The sequence below is a fragment of the Andrographis paniculata genome, unplaced genomic scaffold, assembly GCF_009805555.1.
Source record: "Andrographis paniculata isolate CXL003 unplaced genomic scaffold, ASM980555v1 Contig54END, whole genome shotgun sequence".
In the NCBI taxonomy this organism is placed as follows: domain Eukaryota; kingdom Viridiplantae; phylum Streptophyta; class Magnoliopsida; order Lamiales; family Acanthaceae; genus Andrographis; species Andrographis paniculata.
In genome coordinates this window covers 4,548,481-4,573,933 of record NW_026137589.1, presented here as the reverse complement: position 1 = coordinate 4,573,933, position 25,453 = coordinate 4,548,481, and the positions used below count along the sequence as shown (strand labels likewise).

Genomic DNA, 25,453 nt, shown 5'->3' with positions numbered 1-25,453 from the left:
GCTTCTTGTAAACTTAAGTTTTTAAATGAGTAATTCATCGATCAATGCAAGAAACATACACAACATATATTATAACTCAAATTCAAGTTTAATTTACACCAAAGTTTCATCTATTTTCAAGAGGTTTGGCTTCAAACACCGATCCATCGATGCCAATAAAGTCGTAGCTACTTCAAGTCGTAGCTACTTCTCGAGTTCAAGTCGAATTCTACAGAACGCCCTTCAAGCTTGACGACACGTGTCTCCACATTGTAACTCGACTCCAGCGCCTTTCCACTCTCAAGTTCCGAGCCATTCCGGCCATCTCCATTAATAGTCTGCATAAAACTCGACAGCGCCAAGTTAAAATCTGATAACCGAGCTTTCGTTGATTCGAGGCTTTCGGACTGATTCGTGCCGGCTGAAAGGCTGCGCTGAGCATTTTCGAGTATCGCCTGAAGATACTTGCCTTGTGCTTCAATCCTTATCTGAAGCTTCTTTTGTACCTGGTACGCGAAATCGGATATGCTGTAAGAACTAGGACAATTAACATTTTACTAAACATGTCGACTGCCGGACAGACTGACCTCGAGCTGTTCTTGTAGCCTTTTCTGCGCTTCAATCTGAGTCTTGACTGCTTCAGCTACAGGGATATCTCTGTTTTCAGCCATTTTTTTTAATTGGTTATCGAATTAGTTTCATTACTCGACTACGCATTGAATCCTAAGACAGAGTAGATGAATGTAATAAAGAGAGCTACCGGTGCTCGCTGTTCGCGCTCCATGAATTAGTGCTCGTGCTCGTGCTCGAGTCGTGCAAGTTGTGGTGACCGTACGAGTTTACTGCAACATTAAACACTTACCATTTCTTAGAATTTCGACTCATATATATAAATATATGTACATGTTTGTTCGATTTAGTCACTCACAGTCTTTGTTTCCTTCGACAGCATTCTGTTTCTTCGTCTGCTGCTGTCCGAGTCTGTACTTCTGCAAACAACATAAGCTGAGAAATCAACGATCTATAAATTCAAATTGAGTGAATATAAACAAATAATAACGACCCAATTTGAATAATCTTAACAAATTATAGAAAATCTCTTGACACCTGTAAATGGCTCTTGAGATGATACAATGTTAAGCCCTTCAATCCCATTAGTCTCAGAACTGATTTCGGAGTAGCCTCTGCAAATTCAAGAAATCGATCATCATCATCATCAACAACATAAATCCAATTCCGCATTAATGGTGTCTGAAAATCAAATGTTGTCTGTGCATAATTCAGATCCTCAATCATAAACCCTAATCCCATCAAAATTAAGGATCTCCCAATTTTGTAGATCACAGACACACAGAGAGAGACATCATTTGCAGAAACAAAGTGAAAAATTACTGACTGTTAGGGCCTCCAAGCTTAGTTACAGCATCGACGAACCGATCGTGCAAATCGGCAGTCCATCTCAGGCGAGGCTTTGGATCTCTCGTCATCATCGCTCCGCCGCCGGCGCCGCCGTAAGCTCTCTCCATACCCAGTGCCACCACCACATGTATATATATATGGATATAGATATAGATAGACGATTATGAATATATAATCGAAATCAAGAGAGTTGAAGATGTATCCCACGGAGCCCCTAATCTGTCTTTATTCAAAATCCAAACTCTGGAGGGGCAGAAACAACAAACTGATGGATAATATATAGACTGAAGATACATACAGACATGTGTGTGTATATATATATATGTGTGTGTAAGGAAATATATAGAAATTATTGCAAGTTGGGAGTGCATGAATGTTGAACAAGAGAATCTATCACTACTAATCATGTTCGTAAGTTAGTTAGTGTACGAGGAGAAAGTAAAAAGATGAGATCGAACCTCCCATCCACGAGCCACAACTCATCCCAGCCTGTCTCTCTCTCTCTCTCTCTCTCTCTCTCTCTCTCTCTATATATATATATATATATATATACAGATATAAATTGTATGTACACACACTTGACAGCAGACATCCATGTTGGCGTGATAATAATAATAACTCGGCGAGGAATCTGGTGTTAGAAATTTGAAAGCCTGATCGAACGGTGCAGATTCGATCGGCGACACGTGTACGGATGACCGGAATATTCGGCTGCAGTTGAGGGGACACGAATATTCCTGAACCACACTCACGTGCCACGTCTTTCAGACAGAGGACGGCTGAATTCCGTCAATTTATTTATTTATTTCTCACAACAACAATAACAATAAAAACTAATCAAGAGTTTTATTTTATAAATTAAAATAAATAAATCCCAAATAGAACAGAATCCCCCAATCCAATGTAGTATTGATCAAAGAATGTAAATTCAGAAAAACAACACTACCACCACCATCACTCAGCTTCTGCCGGCGGCGGCGGCGGCCGGGAAGAATATTCCGGCGGCAGAATCATGAGAGGTTCGTCTCCGATGACTCTCTGGAAAGCCATTCCCAGAGCATACCCCAAAGCTCGAGCAACAGGGATCGATACAGCATTTCCAACCTGACAATACCTGTCTTTAACACTTCCACAGAACCTGTAATAATCTGGAAATCCTTGCAACCTTGCACATTCTCTAATGGTTAAGCACCGGTCCTGCTCGGGGTGCAGCCATGCCTGAGCTCGAATATGCGGGTACGTGACGACGGTTGACACCGTCTCGTCCCACCAGACTCGAGCATACGGTCGTTTCGACTTACCTCCCTCGAACGTATACACGGAGTCCGGCACGAGGGGCCGTCCCGTCGGCAGCATCACCGGCGTCATTGCCGGGTCGGGGCGGACAATGTTGTTTCCGCCGACGATCACGCCGGGGAAGTCGCGGAAATTGGCGCCCTTGCGGTGCGGGACATGGCAGACGCGGAGGTAGTCGTGCTTCGACAGCTCCAGCGGCCGGTGGTCGTAGAGGACGGTTAACGCCGCCGTTTCGTCGTCTTTCGGGGACCTTATGCTGGCTTGGAACTCGGTTTTCGGAGGGTCGGTGTAGGCCGTTTCCTCGAGCTGTTGATCGTTGGCAACGGCCGGGAGATCGGAGATCGAGTCGCGGAGAATCACAGCTTCGTGGAGGTTCCGCGGCTGGCCTTCTTCGTACGCCACGACGTTTCGTTCGAACTCAAGCGGCGGCCAGTACCTGACGATGACGTCGTGCGTCGGAAGAGGGTACTGTGGCAGCATTTCGGCAGGATGAGCGCCCCAGATGAAGACTCGGAGGCGAAACTGAGGGAGACCGTAGCAGCCGGAAGCCATGGTGCCGAGGCGAGCTTGATATTTCATGTGCACCAGACGGCTTAACGCGTATCGCCCGAGGGAGCCTTTGTCGAACCTTATGATATCCACCACGTTTTCCATCAGAACGTACTTTGGTTTCAAGAACTCGACTATGTTCATGAAGACTATAATCTGACGATTTCTTTCATCCGTTAATGGCGACACGAAGTTCCTGTGACGATTGTAGCCGCTGATTCCTTGACACGGAGGGCCACCGCAGATAACGTCAACATCTCCCTGCAATGTTAAAATGGTTAGTCGAGAAAGCTCGAGAGAATGAGCAGTGTTAAAATATGAACTCACTGGCAGCGGGAGGATCTTTGATTCGAATCCTTTCCTAACAAACTCCTCGATTCGCTCTTCGCAGTTACTGAAAAAAGTATAAAACGAAGAACAGTGTCATCTAGACGTGAATTAAAGTAATGCAAGAATGAAGAGTGTCGAATTCTCACCCCAATCCTTCAACTGGTTCCCACGAATCTTCATCCGAGTCGTATCCCTTCCAACGTACCTTCAGAAATATTGAGGATCGAAAGATTGGTCTAACAAAATAGGCTCATGATCGACGTTGAAATGAAATGAGACCGGCTATTAGTACCTTGAAATGTAGCCCGCGCGTTCCACTTTCAGTCGGATCGCCATAGCAAATATCGAGGAAATGGGAGACCTCATACTCTTCATCACTATCCTCTGTATCCGATTTAGTCGTACAGCTTTCCTCTTCGAGCTGGCACTCGGATTCGCCTTCAAATGCTGTTTTTGAATCAGAAGCAGAATCCGGATCGTGTACATGTTGCTTACACAATTTCTCCCATTCCCTTAACAAGTCTAGAAAATCATCAGCAGTTACATTCCTCACCTGTAGAAGAGAAGTATGCATCGAAATTTAGCATACCATCGCACAAATTGAATAGAGTTGGAATAAAACGACGCATTAGTAAGAAGAAGCGCGCACTTGGGTTTCGGGGTGGTTCAGTTTCAAGCTGTCGCAGGCAGAGCTGCTATAATCGACCGCCCATTTCTGACAATAATGGAGAAATGAGTTACAGCGATCAATACAGATAGTATTCGATTTAGGATGAGAGATACAATGGAAGTCAAAAACTTCAGCATTACCGTCACAAGATTTATTCCTGAAAGTTTTGCGCCTGCACATAATCCGGTAGACATTCCTCCGCAGCCAGAGTATATGTCAAGTAATGCTAATTCTGGTTTCGAAGATTCGTTGTTACTCTGTAAATTTGCTGCCAGGGGAGTCATAGTAAGTGGTTTCTCATCAGGATGCTTTGAACTCAACGAATGAGGGTCGCTCTCTGAAGAAGTTTCTGAAATGGAGATCGACAATGGAAAATTAAATTAAATTCTCAAGAGCAAAGATTCAGCGAATAATTAATGAAATCGCAAAGAAACAGATGGTCTACTGTAACATTACTAACCAGGTTTCAAGGTCCGGAATGTTGAGTAGTCGACACAATACTCCATGTCATAGTAAAAAGAATCGGACGGACTAAGTTCTGAATCCATACATAGCTACAGTTTGTGCAAAACAAACCAATTGATCAGCTAGATCGTCAATCTGGAACGTTTAAACATTTTTTAGCAACATACCTTAGGAGGTACTCTTTCGATGGTGACTTTTGAGATGATGCAATCTAATGGGTTGTCATTCATTATGGTGGAGTAGAATAAACGTTTATTATCTTGGCATGAAGCGACGTCTTTTAAAACCTGGTAAGTGTACAAAGGCATTGATAGAAGACAATAGAAGATAACAGTACTATTTAACCAAGAAAGCGGGTTTTGAAAACAAAACGCAAACCGTATCTTCAGCCCGGAAAAACCATTGAATCCTAAAGTAATCTTCTTCATCTGTTGTTTTGAAAAATTCCAAAATCCTTCCAACATGCTGCTTTGTTCCCTCGCCCTGCAGAATTGTGTACAACGTCAATTTTGGAATAGCTAGAAATTAATGTGTATAGCAATCAAGCCAAGGAAGAAAGCTGTCGCCAATTGGAACTACTATGGCAACCATTCTTCAGAATAGATCATTAGATTTCAAACAGCACCATATTCAGAAACATATGGTAATTTACGAAACAAAAAAAAAAAAATTAGGCAGCCAAAAAGTACCATAAAAAATGAAAAATATACACGGTCCGTGATAGGAGCACGTAACCAGCGAGATGAAACCATAAGAAGACACATGAAAATGATAAGAAAATCAACACTGATTATTGTTATAGTATATTCGTTTATGCTCATAAAGCAAATGATCTGAATATACAATGTGATATTTGAACTACTTGCTGCCGCAAATTTTTTCTGATATTCAAAGTTAAGTGGTATTAGATAGCTTGGTCCTTGAAAGAATGAGATGATAATAATTCAAACCAGTCGATTAAATTAAAGATATCAATGCAGAATCACAACATTGATTTCAAGGATTAAAGAAGCAAAAGAAGAGCGATAAAAGTAATAGTATTATTAATTGCAAAGGTTAATTACCTTCACAAACACACAATCTCCAATATCCAGAAGACAGTTCCCAACTTTGGCTCGACTGTAATGGCATTTCACATTCAAAATGATTTCATCTTCTTCATCAGCACTGTAAGAATGGAAATACAATCCATAAGAATGCAGAGTCACTAGTTAATTTGAAACACAAGGAATTATGGCTACAATATGTTACCCAAGAACTATACGTTCATAGGATTCACTCACTTTATTTTCCATCTTTGACCTTCATTTTTGCTCTGCAGCGTACAAAATCAATCAGTGTCATCAACAACAGGTATAAGAAAACCGAAACTCTTCCATGGGAATAGTAACTATAAAGATACGCCCCTGCTATGGCGAAGGGCAGCTGCGACAGTCCGCTGACCCATAACAAGAGAAGAATGAAAAATATCTAAAGCAAGACCTTAATTGTCTCAATTCTATCCATCATTAGTTTCTAGTTGTAATAGCTTCTCGGTACATGGCATAACCTAGTAGCATGAAATAGGAAGCATTTTTTAAAAAGACACAATATTGACAAGGGACTATAAAAGATGCCGACTTCTCTTGAATGTTACTCAAAATGAAAGGTACATCATTTATTGTGTTTCCAACTATCCCCTTAGCTCCTAATATTTCTCGTGTGTTAAATAAAAAGAAATGGCTTTTCAGAGTATAGAACAAAAACGACACTTGTCATAAAGGACTGTTAGATTGTCAACACATGGATTAGTCACAGAAGATATCGCTAAAGTGGTATCTAATTTATGATCGGAGCAAGTTGAATTCATAAGATTCCATTCCAACCATGGCGAAGGAGCATTAAATAAGCCAATCTGAGTATCGAAAACATTTATTTCTTGTATAGATATCTATATTCATTACGACCATTATAACGTAGCTTGAATTGGTAATCAATTCGCATTTATTCGACGAACACTTAGCACACAACATTAAATTGGATAAGGGATAAAAAGTAAATAAATATATAAACAGAAGGATGCAACTTGAACCAAAATGCATTCATTAAACTAACAGTTGTCTATAGCTTCTGAGTTCTGACCACGCAAAAATAGAAATTTTTCGATAACAAATAACACATAATCGATTATTAAAGAGATAGATCTTATTAGATCAAGAATCAATTACCTTCAGCTCATACCGCCACTGCCACCTGTTATGGGCTACTTCTTCCGGAACTGGCTCGCCTACAAAACAACATATAATGTTCTCCTCTTGTTTCGGTGACTTTACACGATTCTTTGAATTGGATCCATCCACAGAACCATTCGAGCCTTCAACTGAATCCTTCTTTTTCTTGGCAACTCCCTCCACATTTCCTTTCACTTGAATTTTCTTAGACCTTAAGCACTTCACGTTTGTCAACTCCAAATCACACTTTTTACCCTCCTTTCTCTCAGAAAGGTTATTCCTTTCCTTCAAAGTAGACTTTTTTTTGGGAGTATCCGAACATTTCTCCATTGATTTTACACCATTTCCATCATTCTTCGACGCAGAAGCTTCAGGATGATAATCTATCAAAGGAACTTCCTTTTCTTGAGAAATCGAATTCCTCCCATTGTTTTCGAGATCATTATCCCCTTCTGTGGAGGCACTTTTCTCTGCCTTCTGTTTCTTTTTACTCACATAAAATTTCAGATAACTTGAATCACTTTCTCTCTTCGAATGTACCCTGCCGGGAGCACTTTTCAAAGCTTTCTTCCCCACGGATTCATTCAAAGAACCACCACCATTTTTCTTGCTGTGATTTTTCTCATCTTCTCCCACAAAAACTAACACAGTTCTTGATCTCAAGCACTTCTCCCTCAAACTACCTCTACATTGATGCTTAGAACCCGAATTCAGCAACGCAACTAATTGAAGATTTGAATCATCGATCTTACCCCCAGACAGCCTCAAAGAGCTCCTTAGAACCCGACATTCAGAATCCACTTTAGCCTTCTTCACAACCTTCGGTGCCCTAGAATCCTTATCTTCTAAAGAACGGCGCCGTTTCGTCGATTCCTTATCGCAGGAAACCGCATTCCTTTCAACTCTTGGAGTCAACGCCGCCGGCGATAAAGAAATCGAAGACAATCTTGGAGACCTCCTCAATTGAGATGGCGTCAATGCTGTAACCGCCGTCTGTCTGCGGTTGCTCTTTGGAATCGGAGACGTGAACTTGTCATAACTCAATCTTGGCGACGATCTGGGCAAGGGATTATCTTCATCATCAGATGGATGACGAATTTGAAGCGGCTGCGGCTCCGCCACTTCCAATGACAACGCCCACGCATCTTCTGACCGGGATCCAATTCCTGACTTCGAATGTTCTGAAATACGAGCTGAAGAAGAAGCAGCCGAAAGCCTCGGCGGCGAACACTCTGAAGGAGACCCACGCTCCGGCTTCCGTTGCTTCTTCATCCCTCGACGGCGGCGGCGGCGGTGGCGGAGAGCTTAATTGGGCAGATTTAATGAACTTCGGCAGTTCCGAAGGGCCTTCAGATTTTATACCAAATTCAGTGGGAAAATAGGCAGCATTCAAATTTAGGCATAGTTAGAAAATTAATAAATATTATTTTAAGCTTTCCTTAAATGCTCAGATACAGATAATACAACCACGCCACACCATTAATACTTCAAATTAAATATAAATAAATATACATAATTCAATGTTATTTTCAATAAATCATTGTCTCACGCAACGGTCGAATTCTGTTGACCAAAATCAAATCCTGAAGCTATTCCTTAAGAAAAGATGATTAAATTAAAGAAACCCCTAATCAAATAACAAACAACCCATACATCAGTAAGTAAAAATAAACACAATCAAATTCCCTCTTATGACTACAAATCACGACCACTACGACGATTCATTGTCCAATTCTCGATCACTTTTGGAGACATGTCCAGCTGCTTTCGCACCTCTGAAGCTGCTAACGTTCCCAAATATCAGAACCACCATTCCGACAACCCCTCCACAGAATGCTGCTCCGAAAGCCCGACCGACGTTGCCGGGAATCGACGTCGCCACAGCAAATCCGGCGCAGGCGCCGACTGCCCGAGCCCACGAGAACCACATAGAAAACGCGCCTTCTTTCCCGGCTGGGGAGCAGTCGACCCAAAGAACCCTTCCATAAGCATGTAATAATCCGGTGGCCGTGCCTTGGATCGCAGCGAATAGCAGAAGATGGCTTTTGTCCCAAACCCTTCCTTTATAGTAGAATCCGAAACCCGATGTCAGAACTGTTAGAGTAAACCCGAGAAGCTGCATTTTTGCGGCGTCCATTTTCGAGAGTAGCTGCAGGGGGTGTGCGAGGGGGAGAGACGCCAACGGGATCAAAAAGTAGAGCAGCCAGGCAAAGAGTATGATATCCGACTTAACGCAAAGAGATCCGATGGCGTAGAGTATCGTGGCGGCGAATATACACATCGACGCGAAAGACGAAAGGAATATTCCGGCAAGGCTCGCGGCGGCATGAGGGTATTTGAATATCGAGATGACGTGCGTCAGGGGAGCTGAATTCGACTGAAGATCGGCGAAGCTTACGGTGGAACGAACCGCGCTGAAAATGTGGATCAGCCCTAATCCCCATATCAATCCGCTGAAGATCGAGACAACCCACAGCGAGGTGAAGTGGTCCGAGTGGCTGAGCATACGGTACGTGAAGGTAGACATGACGGCAGCGCCTAAACATCCGGCTGCTGTCGAATACAGCGACAGCGAGCTGGCGAACGAGCTTCGGTTGCGGAACTGGTGTCTCGGGATCTTTGCGCCTGCAAAGGCTCGGGTCATTAGGCCAAGGAGACGGGCATGGGCAGCTCGAGTGATCGTGTTTGCAGCGACAATGACGGCGATGTAGAGAGGGAAGATCCACGGCTTCCTGACAAAGCCGGCCGGGAGGCAGAAAAGGGCGCCGATGCCTGTGGCTAAGCCGGCGATGAGCTGCTGATGGTGGCCGTAATCGATCAGGATCGAAAGATAGCCGAGCAACGGGGCCGATAGAATTAGCCCTAACATCCAAGAAATTGATGTCCATTCTAGCGGGGAGAAGCTCTTATGGCCGAGTTTGATCGATCCATGTGCTAATCCTTCGTATCTGTAAATTCAATTTTGCAATTACAATAATGACAACGTTGGCTAATGAATGTTTTGTAAAGGAAAAACAAGAAAAGACAAAGGAATTTTACTACACAATTCTTTCCATTAAAACTAGGCTACTAAAGCACAAAAAGGCACAGCTCGATCTGAACAAATATACCAAAAAAGACAAACTACAGGTTAAGAATTACGTCGATACGTAATCCAACAATCGAATTGACAAACTGTTTCTTACTTTCTTACTCTACTAAGAGTCGAGCTTCTTCTACAAAGTGTTGTTTCTTACTAAAAACCCTAAAAAGTAAATGGCCCAAAAATCAAGAATTCAAAGAAGAATTTGAAATGAGTGACAACATAGACATGTTTCTTCAAGAAAAGCAGCAGCCATTAAAGTACTACTAACAAACCATCTTTCCTAGGTTAAAGGAAGGAAATTAAACTAACAAGATAATGAACTGAAATTTCAAAATTCAGAAATGTGTTCAACTTACAGTTGCATTGCACTGTGCCTGCACTTGAGGCCCTTGTGGCTCACCAGCCACCCCTGCGGCGGCTCCGGCGGATGAGCCACCGTCTGGCTGATGATGAGCGGGAAGACGATGGGAATAAGCACAGTGTGCACAAAATATGAGCACAAGCCATACAAATACCACATCAGAATTTCACACTGTGTAGGCTTGTTGTCTTCAATCCCTCCGTAAACTGCTCTGCAATTCTCTAAATCCCTCTGCATTTTCCTCGACTCGCCATGAACGTCCGGTGCACCCCTCTCAGTCTCCATCACCACGACCTCTTTCGGCTGCTTCTCCTGAATCTGAGGGCCGATATCAGCCATTAACTCGCAGGGCAAAAAAGAGTCAGATACAATGCACGCCACAGAGAGGAAAAAGAAAACACAGAGAAACTTTAGGGCTTCTTGGGACAGACACAGAGAATGGGTTAGAGAGAGGGGGGGAAAGAGAGAGAGAGAGAGAGAGAGAAAAGTTACAGCTGGCTGTGAGATTTCCAAGAGGGCTGGCTGCACAAGCAAAAGTTGTACTCAGATTGTTTTTAATGCATTAAAGTAGTCACCTTTACTAAGACACCCATATTTTGCTAATCTAAGCATCATTACATAAACTAATCAAACACCATTTCTTGATTTCTCCACAGGAGAAGAGGATGGGCAAAGATAGGCCCTTTTCATCTCGGATTCCTCCCTGCATCTTTGCTGCAAAAAATTTAAATATAAAAATCTCCCTTTTGATAAAAGGAATCAAGACTAAGAGGTATGAGTAGGGACAAGACAGCTTGGTAAAGCCAGAGGTTTTCCTTGAAAACCTCCACTCATACCATATGTTTCTTTTGTTTTTTTTAATATCACTAGCCATCAAAGCATAATGACTTCATGGATTTGATTATGTTCAGTTGAGTTTTTTTATCCCAACTTTCTTGAGTGCAAAGTCTAGGAAATCAATTACTTTAATTTTGAATGGAATAGCTTTATCCACCACCATTATTATTGCCATACACGACAACTATAAGCAGAGACTCTGCTCTCATGTCAGTAGTAATAGATTAAGTAGCTAGGGTTTATACAATCATTACTCTCAACTATTGGCTTCTTTCTAATTTTGACCGTTGGGCGTTTGTGTGTAAAGACACATTTGCCCTCAGAAGCATCTAGACTCGGGGCCACATCATTGTTCAATTTAATGTGATCTTTATATCATACGAGGATTGAACATCACAAGCTGTATATATAGCCTTTACTGAGTAAGTAAACCATAATAAACAGTGATCAAAATTCAAAACCAGAGTGAAGTTTATATTCATTTCAATAAATCAAGAATTGTAAGTCTTCACAGCAAAATTCAGCCTAAATTAGGCTCAAAACTAATGTAACTAAATTTTTTAAAAAAAAAAAATAACTATGTTAATGAAATCTATAGGGACCGAATTAATCGCCTAAATTGCTTCAAGAATCCCAAACCTCTAAACCGTTTTTGGATCACAAGTAGGCTCTTCGTGTGGGAGCCAATGTCTGTTGTAGAACCACGAGCAGTCGGTCACAGTACGTTCACTGTCCTGGTTTCGATGCCATGTGAAGAAGGCGTGGGTGCTGTTCTTGATCTCGAGTAATCCATGGCCGAAACTTGCCTCCCGGTAGGCCGAGTAAGCGGGCTGTGGAGATGTGTACCTACATTGATCAAAAACATATATCAATTTATCATCGTAGATTAAACTAGATGCGAGCAAACAACACCAATGTAAGAGTCTCACTCGTTGGCGAGGCCTTCGATGTTTCCGCCATCGCCAATTGTAATATACACAGGAGCAGAGGGATCTCTAATCGGCGTGCTTAGTCCATTTGTGATGTTATATTGCACATTCGATATCCGGTGCTGCATAAATGAAGGATCAAGACAGTTATAGCATGGGTAAAACAGAGCATAGAAATCGAAGCATATTGGGATGGATGCTTACCGAGCGCTCGTAGGCATGGACATGTCCGGAAAAGACAATGTCGACTTTGTACTTCACAAGCGCATCCTCGAACATAACCCTCATCCCTTCGCCTTCCATGTAGTGATGCTCGTTGCTGTTGTACAGCGGTGCATGGACCAACACAATCAGCCATGGAGTCTCGGATCGGTTCACCTTAGGTAGCTCATCGTGAAACCACTGGTATTGAGGGGTGTAAACGGCTGAAGAACAAATACGCAACAAAACTTGTTACACACAGTTGTTTAGTAATACATTAATGATAGCAAACAAGAGCTGATTCTTACCAAAACTCGAGTAGGACGACAACACAATAATGTAGGCCGGTCCACGCTTGATCGAGTAAAACAAAGGAGAGATGCTACCCGAGGCCATGTAAGGAGTATGAAATCGATGCATAAATGGCTTGAATGGTGTATTCTCATCCTGCAAAAACCATACAAACGTATCACTCCAATGTAAAAATTGATGCCAGTAGATGAGAGCTAATATTTTTCTTACGATTTCAGGGGCCATGTCGATTTCATGGTTGCCGGCAGTCCAAATCCAGGGCTGATTTGCAGCACTCTTCTCAACGAACCGTGACCAAATATCCCACCTGGTGTTGTCATGGAAAGGATGATTGTCTGCATACGATAGATCTCCAACATACAGCATTGTTTGGGCATTGCTATGAGACATATAATGCTCCAAAGTTCGATTTGAATCGTATGTTTGCCCTAAGTCCCCTGCATACATACAACCACATACACATAATCCACACTTGTTTCCCAAAAATAAGTCCATGAAACACATTGATTCTACAAACTAGCTTTGTGCAAATGCTCACCAATTACTCCAAAAGTGTAAGGAGCATTAGGTCCTGGTTGAGGAGGAGTTGTGAATGAGAACCTCCTGGATGCGTTTTGGTGCCCAATTTCATAAATATACTTGGTATCATACTACACACAGTTCACAAAAAATTAACCATCAGATTTTCCCTATCGATGAATTGGAAAAATTACAAAAACGAATGACAAAGCCATAATCAACCAACAATCGTCGCACCTTGAGTTTCCTAGTGGTGGCGTGATGAATAAAACCCGAAGTGTAGTTATAATACCGATACGTCGTCGTAACGGCGTTAGACTTGTGAGACTTATGCCTGTGGCCGCCCTCCGCCTCCCAATACGTGACGGCGTTAGGGCTTGGATGCACCGGCGTCACCCACGAAATTATCATGCTCCGCCCATCGTGATCGCCTTGCGTTATGTGCACCTGCAAAATCCCCCAAAAAAAAAAACAACCGCAATACAGAAATTACTAATTGAGTGAATGAATTCAGTGCAGCAAAGTAATTAGGTTACCTGCTCGGGAGCGTTGAATCCGGGAGGCGGAGGAAAGGATTCCTCGGGCATATCAGTGGATCCATTGGCAACCCCGAAAAAGTGAAGAACGCAGATGAAGCAGATGATCAGAAAGCTCCTCATGGCAGCAGATAGATTGTGGATGGAAAGAGCTGCAACGGGCAATACGTACATTATCGATTGTAGAGCATGTATATATATATAGTGAGAGTATCTCGCCGATATATTGAGATTTGATAAGAAAATTGGATCATATCTTATCACTGCATGTCCGGGATTTGTGTGACGTTAGATATCTTCGTTAAGTATATTTTATAAATTATTTTAAATTAATAAACGAATAAAATTATTATTATTATTATTATTATTATTATTATTATTATTATTATTATTTGTCTTTTACTTTTTTAAATATATTTTATCTATTATTTATTTAGTGCGTTGATGCATTATTGATATGAAGATGGCGGGGGATGGATGTTATTTTAGATTTGAGTTTTATTTCAAAAATGCTTTCTAAGTTTTGTACTTTTTAATTTTTTTTAAAAAAAATATATCAATTATATATATATATATTTCATACAATATTAAAGTTTTCAAAAATATATGTCTAAACAAAACAATAACTATTATGAAGTGACTAGACACGTATGATTATTTGTGTATAATTTTACTACGGTGTGTTTGTTTGGGGTTTGAATTTTGAATTGGAATTTGAATAGTAAAAATTTTAAATTTGAATAGTTGTATAATGTGATATAAATAGACGTTGTGGTAATGTTTTGAATGTAAAATTAATTTTTAGTATAATATAAAAAATAAAAAATAGACGTTTAATTTGATTTTTTTGAAAAAATATAAGATGAATATTGTATTTAAAATTCAATCTTCCAAACAAACACACACTTAAGTATCCCCTTAAAATTCCATGCAATTAATCATGTATTGATTTTGTGAATGGGTATTCATCGTTGCGTTTTATCTATTTTTCATATTATTTATATAAAAAAATAACAATAAAATAAAAAATAATAATATTGAATTTTAAATTTTTTTAGTAAATAAAGTATGGGTTTGTTTATCTAATTTTTTTCTTCAATACAATTTTTAATATATATATAATATTATCTTTTCACAAAACTCAATATTTAATATAAAATATTATTTTTTTATATGTATGCATTACTATATGTTTTGTATAAATATATGTACATATTATATTTTTAATAACATTAATTGAAAATGTATCCAAAAATTCTAGTTGAATAAACAAGCCCTTGATTTTCAAAAATATATATCTATTATTAATAAATATTCCTCCGTTTCATCCTATCCGTTTTACTGGATATACAAAAATTTAGGTAAAATATAATTAGTAAGTAATTATGAAGTGTATTATTAAAAATAATTTTTGTATAATAAAACTATATTATAAATTAAAATTTAGATAACGAAATAGTATAATTAAGATTAAAAATTATAAATTATGAAATTTAAAATGTGATTAAAGTGTATAACTATATTTCCTAAAAATAAAAAAGAAAAATAAAGTGAAACAGACGAAAATATAAATTATGAACGAAAAATATGAAACAAGGAGAGTAATATGTTACGTGTTAAAGGTACATCTAACAAGAATGTGTATGTACATGTATTATAATTTATACTCTTTTTATCTCAATTACACATATATTTTTTTTTATCATTTATGTATGTTCGTTTAAAAATATTTATTCTCTATTATAGTAAAAATAATCACGTACTAATTTCAAAATATCATTAATTTTTAAATAAATTACAAACATATCATTACATATACATAAAATACAATGGACAAAAATATTAAAATCATCTTAAGTACTTTCATTAACAAATAAGATATTATTAATTTTTAATTTACTATAAAAATTCAAATTAGTACTTTTGCTCGGGACACGGAAGAAATATTATTTGTATCAAAATTAGATGTCACATATATGGATGTTATTTTTTAATAGTACCTCCGTCCCAACGAAAGAGTAACATTTGTTTTTTGTACATAAATTTTTTTATATTAGTATTATATTAGATTGTGGTGAAAAAGACAAAATTACTTCTATTAATATTGTGTAATAAAAAAGTAATTATATTTATGCAATATATTAAAAAATAAAACACGAAAAAAATATTAAGTACGAAAAATGATGTCAATATAAACATTTTCAAATTATACATATATTTATAATATATATATATATTAGCTCATTAGTTATAGTTATTTTTTTTTCATTATATTTATGATTATCTTTTCGATTTTTTTTTTATAATAATACTAATTATTTTTAATAAAATAATAGCTACTATAGCATATAGTGTTAGTAAAGAGAGAGCCCGAAAGCGCCCAAAAATCTCGAGTCTTCAGTGTTGCCGGCCTAATTACATAATGGTTGTGTTTATTAGAGGGTTGAATTTTAAATTAAAATTTAAATAGTAAAAAAATTTGATACGATATTTTGAATGTAAAATTAGTTTCTAATATAATAAAAAAATGTAAAAGAAATGTTTGATTTGATAAATTGAAAAAAAAAAAAAAAAAACTAATAGTTGATTTTTGGGAAAATATTTGAAACAACACACCCTACGTGTATTTCCCGCAATACTATTGAATTGAAGTGTTCCCTTACTAAATTTATAAGGGTGTGTTTGTTTGAAGGATTTTGGTGGATTTCCACTATTCATTCAATTTTTTCCCTAAAAAAACATCAAATCAAACACCTATTTTTCATTTTTTATATTATACTAAAAATCAATTTTACATTCAAAACATCACATCAAACCCTATTTATATCACATCATACAACTATTCAAATTCAAAATTTTTACTATTCAAATCCCAACTCAAAATCTAAACCCCCAAACAAACACACCCTAAGAAAATTATCAAGGAATTCATAAAAATAGTAGAATAAATATAAAAAATAATAAAAAATTAATTATTATTTGTTAAATTAAATGCAATTTAATTGTAGACAAGATAAAATTGTTTACTATATGGATTGTACATAAATAAGAAAATAATAATAATAAAAATAATAATATAAGTTTGACAGACGCAAAAAATAACTTATTAAGTTTTGTCAAGCATAGATTGTCATACAATATAAATGAATTCATAAATTCAATATATAACATTACTTTTTCATATTACCGATATAATTTTTAATTACTAGTATAAAAAATACTTTAAACCAAAACACTAAAGGGTGTGTTTGTTTTTTGTGTTTTGGTTATTTTTAAGGTATAGAAAATTGCATAGGCAATATACAAATAATTATATATAATATATTATTCTTTTGAAAAATAAGTTAGAGAGAATTTTCACAAAAATAATACACCCTAGATAATTATATACCCTTAATTAGTATGTTTGTATATGCTTTTATTTACATAATTTATAATGTAGTTGATTATCATTTGACAAAATATATTATAGACATATTACCAAATAAATATATGTAGAAAATAAAAGTATAGGTTGGTAAGTTAGTATTCAATTCTTACATTTATTTTGAATAATTTTATTAAATTATTTTAAAATAATTTTAAAAATTAGAAAATTAAAATTTGGGCTGGTCCGGCTCAACCTGGGCTCCCAGGCCCGACATAAAACTTGGCTGGGCTGACCCAAAATTATCACCACTATAAAAAATCATAAAAAACATTGAAAAAATATTTATTTTTATTATTTTAAAACATTTTTGTGAAGAAATGATATATTACTATTAAAAAATACTCCATAAATAAGCCAATTTTTTTTTTTATTTATTTTTATTAATATTGTTATTTTGACAATATTTTTAGTTGAGGAACAATTTCAGGTTTAATACCTCCAATGACAACAAACAAACCAAAGATCGATGAGATGATATTCCAACTCGCGTCATCAGTCTGTCACGCAATTAAGGTTTAATAATAATAACAATTAAAAGGCAATAATAATAAAAATAAAATAAAAAATTAAAAGGGCACAGGAAGTGATGTTAGGTATAGCATTTTATATTGTCAAATAGGAGTAGGTAACCCACCCTTATCATAATTTCACTTTCATTATAATTAGTTAGTTTCTGGGTGTGTTTGTTTGGGGGTTTGGATTTTGAGTTGGGATTTGAATAGTAAAAATTTTGAATTTGAATAGTTGTATGATGTGATATAAATAGGGTTTGATGTGATGTTTTGAATGTAAAATTGATTTTTAGTATAATATAAGAAATGAAAAATAGGTATTTAATTTGATGTTTTTGGGGGAAAAAATTGGATGAATAGTGGAAATCCACCAAAATCCTTCAAACAAACACACCCTAATCAATACACATAATTGACTTACTACAGACTTCATTTTCTTTGATTTTTTTAATCAACTTACTATATAATTTTCCTGTTTTCTATAAAAACATTATATTTAATTATTATTGAAATACAAAATACAAAAAACACAACAATAAAAAAGGAAAACAAAAAAAAAAGTAATTAAAATTAATTATAGCAAAATCCGATCCACATCTCTATATATGTTAAAAATATAAATTTAATTCTGTCACCATATATTATTTGAAGTGCACGTCACGTGGAAATCAAAACTTCCATTTAAAGAAATTCCACAAAATGAAATAAAATAAAATAAAATTCCTCTATATAAACACAATTGTCATGTCCTGATGAATGAACATACTAAGAGCTCAAAATTTTTATTTATGGCTAAAAGTAAGGTTCTTGTCGTCGGCGGCACCGGCTACATCGGAAAGCGGCTGGCGGCGGCGAGCCTGGCCGCCGGCCACCCTACTTACATTCTTCTCCGGCGAGAGATCGGGCTCGACATGGACAAGTTGCAAATTCTGTTTGAGCTAAAGCGTCGCGGCGCGCATCTGATTGAAGGGTCATTTTCCGATCATCAGAGTTTGGTGGACGCCGTGAAGCAAGTCGACGTTGTGATTTCCGCTATGTCGGGAGTTCACTTCCGGAGCCATAATTTGATGATGCAGCTCAAGTTGGTCGACGCTATTAAAGAAGCCGGAAATGTAAAGGTTTGTGTCGAGGTTTTGACCTTTTTCGGATAGTTACAAAGTTATTAAAGATTTTTTTTTTTGATATATGAATCGAACTTATTCTATTTTAATTCTTTTTTATCGATACTTTTTAGTGAAAAATTGAATTGAATTTTAAATTGACGGATTAATGCGAATTTATGTGTATACATAGTCATTGTCACGTAAGAGTTTGTTCTTTTGAGAGTTTGGAATTTTTAATACTCCCCGTGGTATTGAAAGGTTACCATTTTCTATTTTTGTCTGTTTCAAAACAAGGTTATCATTTAGTAATCTAGTAATTGTACTACCTACCTACCTAACATAATAAATACCCTTTCAATTTACAATATATTATATAAATGTCGTTACTTTTATATTACATCGTACTAATAGGGGTATTTTTGTCTTTTTAACTGCAATCCAATATAATATTAATATTCAAAAATCTATGTGCAAAAAGCAAATGTCATCCTTGTTACTAGACTGCGGGAGTAGTAAAATTTTGATTGTGAATATTATTTAATTTAATATAAATAAATATTGATATTATATTTTAAATATAAATTTAATTTAATTTTTGTTGTGTACGGCTTGTTTTCAAATATTTCTAAGTAGGAACAATAATTGAGTTGATATTTTGATATTTTATGAATAAAAACATTTTAGATACTATAGTTGTGTCTAGATATGTTTCACAAAATTTTAAAAACAATAAATAATAAACCAAAAAATATATATATAATATAATATAAATAAATATTATATATATATAATACGCTTTCATAGACATAGATATTTATCGATAAATATCGGAAAAATGATTTGAAAATATATGAACTTGTATTTTCAAAAAAAAAAATTTGTTTCAGTATTAAAAAATGAAAAAAAAGGGTTCATAATCAAAATTAGCTGCTACTATTTTCTTAGGCTATTTTTTTTTTTTTTGTTTTTCTATAATTTGGAATCTGCAGCCGTTATTCGAAAGTGGACACAGAATCTAATACTATAAAATAGGTCTGACAAGGCAAGTCAGGCCAACCATGTGTAACATGTGAACCTGGAGTGGGTTTCAACCTAGAGGCTATTCTTTGAGTGAACACTAAATAATCGATTATTTTATTTCAGCGATTCTTACCATCGGAGTTTGGCTCCGATCCGGCGAGAATGCTTCATTCACTAGAGCCGGGAAGAGTGACCTTCGACGAGAAGATGACGGTGAGGAAAGCCATCGAAGAAGCTCAAATCCCTTACACTTACATCTCCGCCAACTGCTTCGCCGGCTACTTCGTCGGAAACCTTTCTCAAATGGAAACCCTGCTTCCTCCCAAGGATAAGCTCTTCATCTACGGCGACGGCAATGCCAAAGGTAGGATTAAATGACCATTTCACTTAAAAATAATTAAATTTAATAATACGTATTATTTATTTATTTATTTATTTATATAGGTTAAATTGTACAAAATTCATTTGTAGTTTTACAAAATTGTGCAAATCCACACACTTTGAAAACTGCCGTGGTTTTATATAATAAATGAATATATTTGTAATTTTAGTACTCTGAAATTCATTTACATTTTGAGCAACAGAGAACGGCCGAAGGGTTAGACAGCAAAATTTATGAAATCGGATTTGATGCGATTTTAAAAGTAGGGAGAGTTTTCTGCAATTTTGTGAAATCAACGTGTGAATTTTATGCAACTTTGTGAAATCACATGTAAATTTTGTACGCGATTTATATATTATGGAGTCAACTAGTATAATTAATGTCTTAAACTGCTTACAGTTGTGTTCATGGACGAAGATGACGTCGCGAAGTACACAATCAAGACAATCGACGACCCTCGTGCGGCGAACAAGACAGTGTATCTCCGGCCACCGGAGAACATTCTGAGCCAACGGGAGTTGGTCGGAATATGGGAGAGGTTGACAGGGAAGCCATTGGAGAAGATCACCATTTCTGAAGAGGATTTTCTAGCTCGTCTTGAAGGTATATAATTGATTCATTTTTCCATTGATTGGATGTTTTTAATCCGATCATAATTAATGTAATCAATATCGAAATTTGAAATTAAAAAGGGGCGCCATATGCTGTTCAAGTTGGGATCGGCCATTTCTACCACATATTCTACGAGGGATGTCTGACGAACTTTGAGGTCGGAGACGACGAGGAAGCTTCCAAGCTTTATCCGGAAGTGGATTACATTCGAATGGATGATTATTTGAAACGCTACCTGTAATTGTTCAATTTGTAGGGCATTTCTATATGCATCTGATTTATTAAAATTGTCGCAAAAATAGATATATTCCACAATAATTTCAACTGCGACAAGATGACATTTTTCTAGCAGTGAACTTTGGAACACACTCATGTGTATTCATTTCAATAAATTGAATTTGTCAAATGGGATTTAATTCGCTCGCCGACCTGTTTGATAGGAATACGAATAAAAGTAGACACTCAAGATAGAGCGTCACACAAAAGATAATTCAAAACAATACTCGCAGAATACAAACCACTATGTCATCCCTTACTGGACTAATAAATATCTAATCTTTGGGAATATTTTTTCTCCAACATGAACTAGCTACACGAATGTATGTATGCAAAATACCTCTAGAGCTGTATTATGAGACAGCCATTTGTCGAGGAAACAAGTCCGCGTATTGGTGAGACTTATATGTGTCGAAACACTTCAAATAGGACACAATACATTGCTCATCTGCATCATAAATATTATATCAATCTATCAAAGTTAATAATCCAACACAAATATTATTATTTATATTATCGACGAGCAATTTTCCATAGCAAGCATAAAAAGACACTAAACAAACACAAACGAATGGAACTTTAATTACCTAATCAATGGTGAGTTTAGGAATATGGGCTATTTTGTGCCAATCCTCCCCAGTTCCCTCCTTGCATCTCTGTTTTATATTTCGGCATTCCAAAACATCGAGGGATTGGAGATTTGTCATTCCTTGGATACATGAAGGAAGTGATGCAAGATTTGAACAAAAATGGATAGTCAGATGACGAAGAGTTGCCAAGTCACCTAACCATTCTGGCAGAGAGGTAAGCTTTATAAGGTTCTCCAGATTTAGATTTTGCAGTGAGGAGAGGTGTCTGATGGCTTCGGGTATGCACACCATCTTTGGAAGGCCGCTAAGAGTGACTTCCCTAATGGTGTCAACATATTTGATTTCCATCGGCAGGTCTACCAAATTGGTACAGAAGCTTACAGACAAATGTTCAAGAGTTGTGAGGTGGGAGAACCATCCCCCCGGCAAACATGTCAACTTCTCACTGAGATTTATCTTCAAAATTTTGAGAGCGCGTAATCCTTGCAGCCCTCCCATTGGGACACATTGTTCGTTGGCATAAAAAATCTTCAATATTTCCAGATTAGTTAAACGTTCCAGCGAATCACAGGGAATACACTTCATATTCTCACCAATCCATACTACAAGTTTCTTAAGATTTTGCAGCTTTGGAAATGAAGTCAAGCATAAACTACTGTTACAATCCAGTTCCTCCAACTTTTGAAATTGTGAAAACTCTGAAAACACCATTGAAGGGCACCGTGAAACACGAAGTGTTTGAAGATTCGGCCATCTCTGTCCTGGTTCCTCCTTAAAGAATCCTTTTAGATTTTGGAGATTATATAGACATAGTGTTTTCAATAATGGGAATATTATGTTTGCTGCATTCCCACTTGAAACAATGTACTCAACCTCCTCTAGATCACTTAAAGATAAGGTTTCAAGGTGAGGCAGCTCTGCCACTTGAAATAGGTCCAGCAAATTCTTGCATTTATTGATCGAAAGCTTAACTAGTTTATCCATCTTCAAGTTGATCATCCAGTTCGGAAAATGTCTACCACTGAAGCCACTTATACTGAATTCTTCAATATTTCTGTGAGGTTGAAGTGCTTCCAGCTCCTTTTCATCTTTTTCTCCCCTCAATTTGGATGCACTGTCGACATCCCATTTCAAAATCAAATGACAAAGATTTTGTTTTCCAGCAAGATTTGCTTTCATGGCATCTAAGGGATTCTCAACTCTCTCTAGATGCTCAATTTCAAGTACGCCACCGAGGTTTAAGCTCTGCAATTCCTCAAGTTGATTTCCCTTATTGCAGCCCACAATGAATTTTTCCAAAGTCATAAGGCTGGTTAACTCTCCAATTCTAAAGGGTGTCTCCCTTAATGAGTTGCATCCCTTCAAAAAGAGATGGCGGAGATTTTTTAAGTTTCTCATCTTCTTAGGTAATCTTGCAAGATTTTGGCAATAACTTAGATTCAAAACCTTCAAATTCCAAAGACTACATAATGAGTTGGGCAGACTATCAATATAAGACCAGGATAAATCCAAAGATCGCAAATGCTTCAGCTTGCCTATCCTCGATACCTCTGCTATATCTCTTGCATCCAACACTCTCAAACATCTATAGTTTGCCAAGACGAAAGAAATATCCATTTCAAGTTGTGTTCTTTTAGGAAATGCTACATGGCATACTGGCAAGTTCACCTCGCGGATTTTGCTATTTGATGTTTTTGTTGAAATCCTTCCCAAGTTTGTTTCTGAAACTTTGTTTTCCATGATTGATTGTGCGAGATCATGAACAAGATCGTGCAGTGTGACAACATCCATCCTTGGTTCTCCTTTGTTATCAATGACATTTTGGAAAAGTGATCTCAGGATTAACTCATCCCATATTTGCTTGCCAACATCCTCTGCTTCCAATATTCCGTCTGATGATATATAACCATGTGCCATCCAAAGGAGTATCAATTCTTCTCTGTAGATTGACCTGCTCTTGGGAAAGATGGAACAGTAAGTGAAACACTGTCTGAAAGCCAAAGGAAGATGATGATAGCTTAATCTCAAAGAGGGCAATATCGAAGTTTCTTCTTGTGGCAAATCCCACAGCTCACTTTCTTTCACATGAAGCCATTCATTTTCGGTCCTCTGGAATCGTAGAAGACCTCCTAACACCTTGGCAGCTAGCGGCAAACCACCACACTTCTTCACTATTTGCTTCCCGATAGCTTCAAGTTCTGGAAATTGTATTTCCTCTCCTTGTCGGAAAGCCCTCTGCTTGAACAACAACCAACAGTGATCTTCAGACAACTCTTTCAAGTCGTGTTCCGGAAGTGTTCCCATTATTTCAGCAACCTTCTTTTGTCGTGTGGTTACAATAATGGCGGATCCAGGTGAACCACACGTCAGAACATTTTTTAATTTGAACCACTTCTCCTGATTATCATTCCAAACATCATCAAGCACAAGCAAATACCTTCTCTTGCTCAACAACTCGAAGATTCGGCCTTCCAAAGATCCCAAGTGCATCAAATCTGAAGCCATGCTGCTTCCAGTTGCATATTCGATCATGGCCTTCAACAAGGTCTTTTGATCAAAGTCATCAGAGACACAAACCCAAAGCTTTTTATCAAAATGCTCATCTACTCGAGGATCTTGGAAGACTAATTGAGCTACAGTAGTTTTTCCAAGGCCTCCAAGTCCTACAATTGGTAGGATGGATAGTTCTTGATTGTCCTTGGCAGCATGCACCAAGATATCGACAATCTTCTCCTTTTCAGCTTCCCTGCCATAAACATGATCATTGTCATTCAGAACAGCACCCGTCTCGCGTGCAGCAGCAACAATATTTCTTGGCCTCGCAACCTCCATGTGGCACAGATGAAAATTTGTACGCTCTGCCCAACTTGATTCAACCTTTCAGAAACTTGCTTCATCCTTCTTCCAATTCGACTTTTGAACATGATATTCTTCGAGCCACGAATAGGATTCCATCCAGTCTTTTTAAATTTCCATATGGAAACATGAGTAGCACATTCATCCAATACATCATCAATCTCGTAAGTGAGATCATTGAGCTTGATTAACCAGTTGCGTATTGCCGCGCTTTCCAGTTGCTGCTTTTCGGCATCTTCCAGCACAGCTTGGATGGTGGTGAGATTGCTGGCCAGATTCCTCATTTCATCATCCACACCCATAATCAATCCAGTCTCGTCTATGATCAAGGAGCTTAGATTCTTTAACACGGCGGTCAGGAATGCTTCAGCCATGGTGTGAATGGATCAAATCGAAGTTAATCAAAGGACAAGAGAATGAAGGAATGAAGGAAGGAATTAGGTGAGAATAATGAAAGAAGAAAGAAGAATCAGTTGAAGAATATGCAGAGAGTTGCCGTGTCGTCAGTGTTTGATTTGGTCCTTTTAGATATCCTTTAAATGCGTAAGTTCATATTAATTTCATATGTGCTGTCACTATGACAAAAAAGATTCCATGTGGAATCTATGCTTAAAACATGTCCGTGTTATGTCCACGTCGGGTATTGCCAGGTCAAATACGAACATGTCAATATTCAGTATTGAGAAGTTAACAATGACACCTAATGTGAATTATTTTATTTTGAACACGCCAAATATGATTAAAAAATTAAAATGAGACCAAATGTAAGCAATCTTACTTCATAGCTAAACAAAAAAGTGATTTTTCCCTTCCACGTAATATTCTTGCAACATTTGAAGCAAGTAGTATATATATGTTCGAAACAAAAGCAGAAGATTCTAAGAACATACTTATATACTGTTAAAACACGAGGCAATTGTAGCAGTCATTACCAAATAAAAGGGAAACATTGAAATGAAACAACATTAGATAAA

At 37.2% G+C, this 25,453-nt stretch overlaps 6 protein-coding genes across 6 annotated transcripts; 1 reads left to right on the top strand and 5 right to left on the bottom strand.

The window, feature by feature from the left end:
* Window positions 1-43: 43 nt before the first annotated feature.
* Window positions 44-1,902, bottom strand: LOC127255646 (myb family transcription factor PHL11). The gene is made up of 7 exons (XM_051281295.1): window positions 1,857-1,902; window positions 1,376-1,641; window positions 1,087-1,163; window positions 908-968; window positions 740-821; window positions 567-636; window positions 44-485 (listed from the first exon to the last, which is right to left on the bottom strand). Exons 2-7 carry the CDS (start codon window positions 1,503-1,505, stop codon window positions 168-170), a joined length of 738 nt encoding a protein of 245 aa, XP_051137252.1. The 5' UTR covers window positions 1,506-1,641; window positions 1,857-1,902; the 3' UTR covers window positions 44-167.
* A 291-nt stretch (window positions 1,903-2,193) lies between these two features.
* On the bottom strand, window positions 2,194-8,270 carry LOC127256025 (DNA (cytosine-5)-methyltransferase CMT3-like). The gene is made up of 12 exons (XM_051281858.1): window positions 6,916-8,270; window positions 5,992-6,023; window positions 5,773-5,875; window positions 5,087-5,191; window positions 4,876-4,995; window positions 4,704-4,797; window positions 4,384-4,592; window positions 4,223-4,288; window positions 3,866-4,126; window positions 3,720-3,778; window positions 3,571-3,637; window positions 2,194-3,504 (listed from the first exon to the last, which is right to left on the bottom strand). Exons 1-12 carry the CDS (start codon window positions 8,188-8,190, stop codon window positions 2,353-2,355), a joined length of 3,543 nt encoding a protein of 1,180 aa, XP_051137815.1. The 5' UTR covers window positions 8,191-8,270; the 3' UTR covers window positions 2,194-2,352.
* A 104-nt stretch (window positions 8,271-8,374) lies between these two features.
* Window positions 8,375-11,009, bottom strand: LOC127256000 (uncharacterized). Its single transcript, XM_051281827.1, has 2 exons — window positions 10,360-11,009; window positions 8,375-9,866 (listed from the first exon to the last, which is right to left on the bottom strand). Exons 1-2 carry the CDS (start codon window positions 10,701-10,703, stop codon window positions 8,630-8,632), a joined length of 1,581 nt encoding a protein of 526 aa, XP_051137784.1. The 5' UTR covers window positions 10,704-11,009; the 3' UTR covers window positions 8,375-8,629.
* Window positions 11,010-11,713: 704 nt separating this feature from the next.
* Window positions 11,714-13,858, bottom strand: LOC127255762 (purple acid phosphatase 5-like). Its single transcript, XM_051281481.1, has 8 exons — window positions 13,699-13,858; window positions 13,400-13,609; window positions 13,182-13,293; window positions 12,854-13,080; window positions 12,640-12,778; window positions 12,335-12,555; window positions 12,131-12,252; window positions 11,714-12,047 (listed from the first exon to the last, which is right to left on the bottom strand). The coding sequence occupies exons 1-8, from the start codon at window positions 13,819-13,821 to the stop codon at window positions 11,843-11,845; spliced, it is 1,359 nt and encodes a 452-aa protein (XP_051137438.1). The 5' UTR covers window positions 13,822-13,858; the 3' UTR covers window positions 11,714-11,842.
* Window positions 13,859-18,382: 4,524 nt separating this feature from the next.
* LOC127255558 (isoflavone reductase homolog) lies at window positions 18,383-21,180 on the top strand. Its single transcript, XM_051281143.1, has 4 exons — window positions 18,383-18,758; window positions 19,887-20,127; window positions 20,545-20,748; window positions 20,838-21,180. The coding sequence occupies exons 1-4, from the start codon at window positions 18,393-18,395 to the stop codon at window positions 20,996-20,998; spliced, it is 972 nt and encodes a 323-aa protein (XP_051137100.1). The 5' UTR covers window positions 18,383-18,392; the 3' UTR covers window positions 20,999-21,180.
* An 80-nt stretch (window positions 21,181-21,260) lies between these two features.
* On the bottom strand, window positions 21,261-24,472 carry LOC127255553 (putative disease resistance protein RGA1). The gene is made up of 2 exons (XM_051281133.1): window positions 21,621-24,472; window positions 21,261-21,481 (listed from the first exon to the last, which is right to left on the bottom strand). Exon 1 carries the CDS (start codon window positions 24,453-24,455, stop codon window positions 21,621-21,623), a length of 2,835 nt encoding a protein of 944 aa, XP_051137090.1. The 5' UTR covers window positions 24,456-24,472; the 3' UTR covers window positions 21,261-21,481.
* Window positions 24,473-25,453: the final 981 nt, after the last annotated feature.

Coding starts and splice junctions, on each gene's coding strand:
- LOC127255646 (XM_051281295.1), bottom strand. CDS start 1,505: ATGGAGAGAGCTTACGGCGGCGCCGGCGGCGGAGCGATGATGACGAGA. Junction 822..907: donor TGTCGAAGGAAACAAAGACT/GTGAGTGACTAA, acceptor TTAATGTTGCAG/TAAACTCGTACGGTCACCAC. Junction 486..566: donor GGCTACAAGAACAGCTCGAG/GTCAGTCTGTCC, acceptor TTCGCGTACCAG/GTACAAAAGAAGCTTCAGAT.
- LOC127256025 (XM_051281858.1), bottom strand. CDS start 8,190: ATGAAGAAGCAACGGAAGCCGGAGCGTGGGTCTCCTTCAGAGTGTTCG. Junction 5,876..5,991: donor GGTCAAAGATGGAAAATAAA/GTGAGTGAATCC, acceptor CCATTCTTACAG/TGCTGATGAAGAAGATGAAA. Junction 3,779..3,865: donor CGCGCGGGCTACATTTCAAG/GTACTAATAGCC, acceptor ATATTTCTGAAG/GTACGTTGGAAGGGATACGA.
- LOC127256000 (XM_051281827.1), bottom strand. CDS start 10,703: ATGGCTGATATCGGCCCTCAGATTCAGGAGAAGCAGCCGAAAGAGGTC. Junction 9,867..10,359: donor AGGCACAGTGCAATGCAACT/GTAAGTTGAACA, acceptor TTGAATTTACAG/ATACGAAGGATTAGCACATG.
- LOC127255762 (XM_051281481.1), bottom strand. CDS start 13,821: ATGAGGAGCTTTCTGATCATCTGCTTCATCTGCGTTCTTCACTTTTTC. Junction 13,610..13,698: donor GATTCAACGCTCCCGAGCAG/GTAACCTAATTA, acceptor GGGATTTTGCAG/GTGCACATAACGCAAGGCGA. Junction 12,556..12,639: donor GTCGTCCTACTCGAGTTTTG/GTAAGAATCAGC, acceptor TTTGTTCTTCAG/CCGTTTACACCCCTCAATAC.
- LOC127255558 (XM_051281143.1), top strand. CDS start 18,393: ATGAATGAACATACTAAGAGCTCAAAATTTTTATTTATGGCTAAAAGT. Junction 18,759..19,886: donor AAGAAGCCGGAAATGTAAAG/GTTTGTGTCGAG, acceptor ATTTTATTTCAG/CGATTCTTACCATCGGAGTT. Junction 20,128..20,544: donor CGGCGACGGCAATGCCAAAG/GTAGGATTAAAT, acceptor AACTGCTTACAG/TTGTGTTCATGGACGAAGAT.
- LOC127255553 (XM_051281133.1), bottom strand. CDS start 24,455: ATGGAGGTTGCGAGGCCAAGAAATATTGTTGCTGCTGCACGCGAGACG.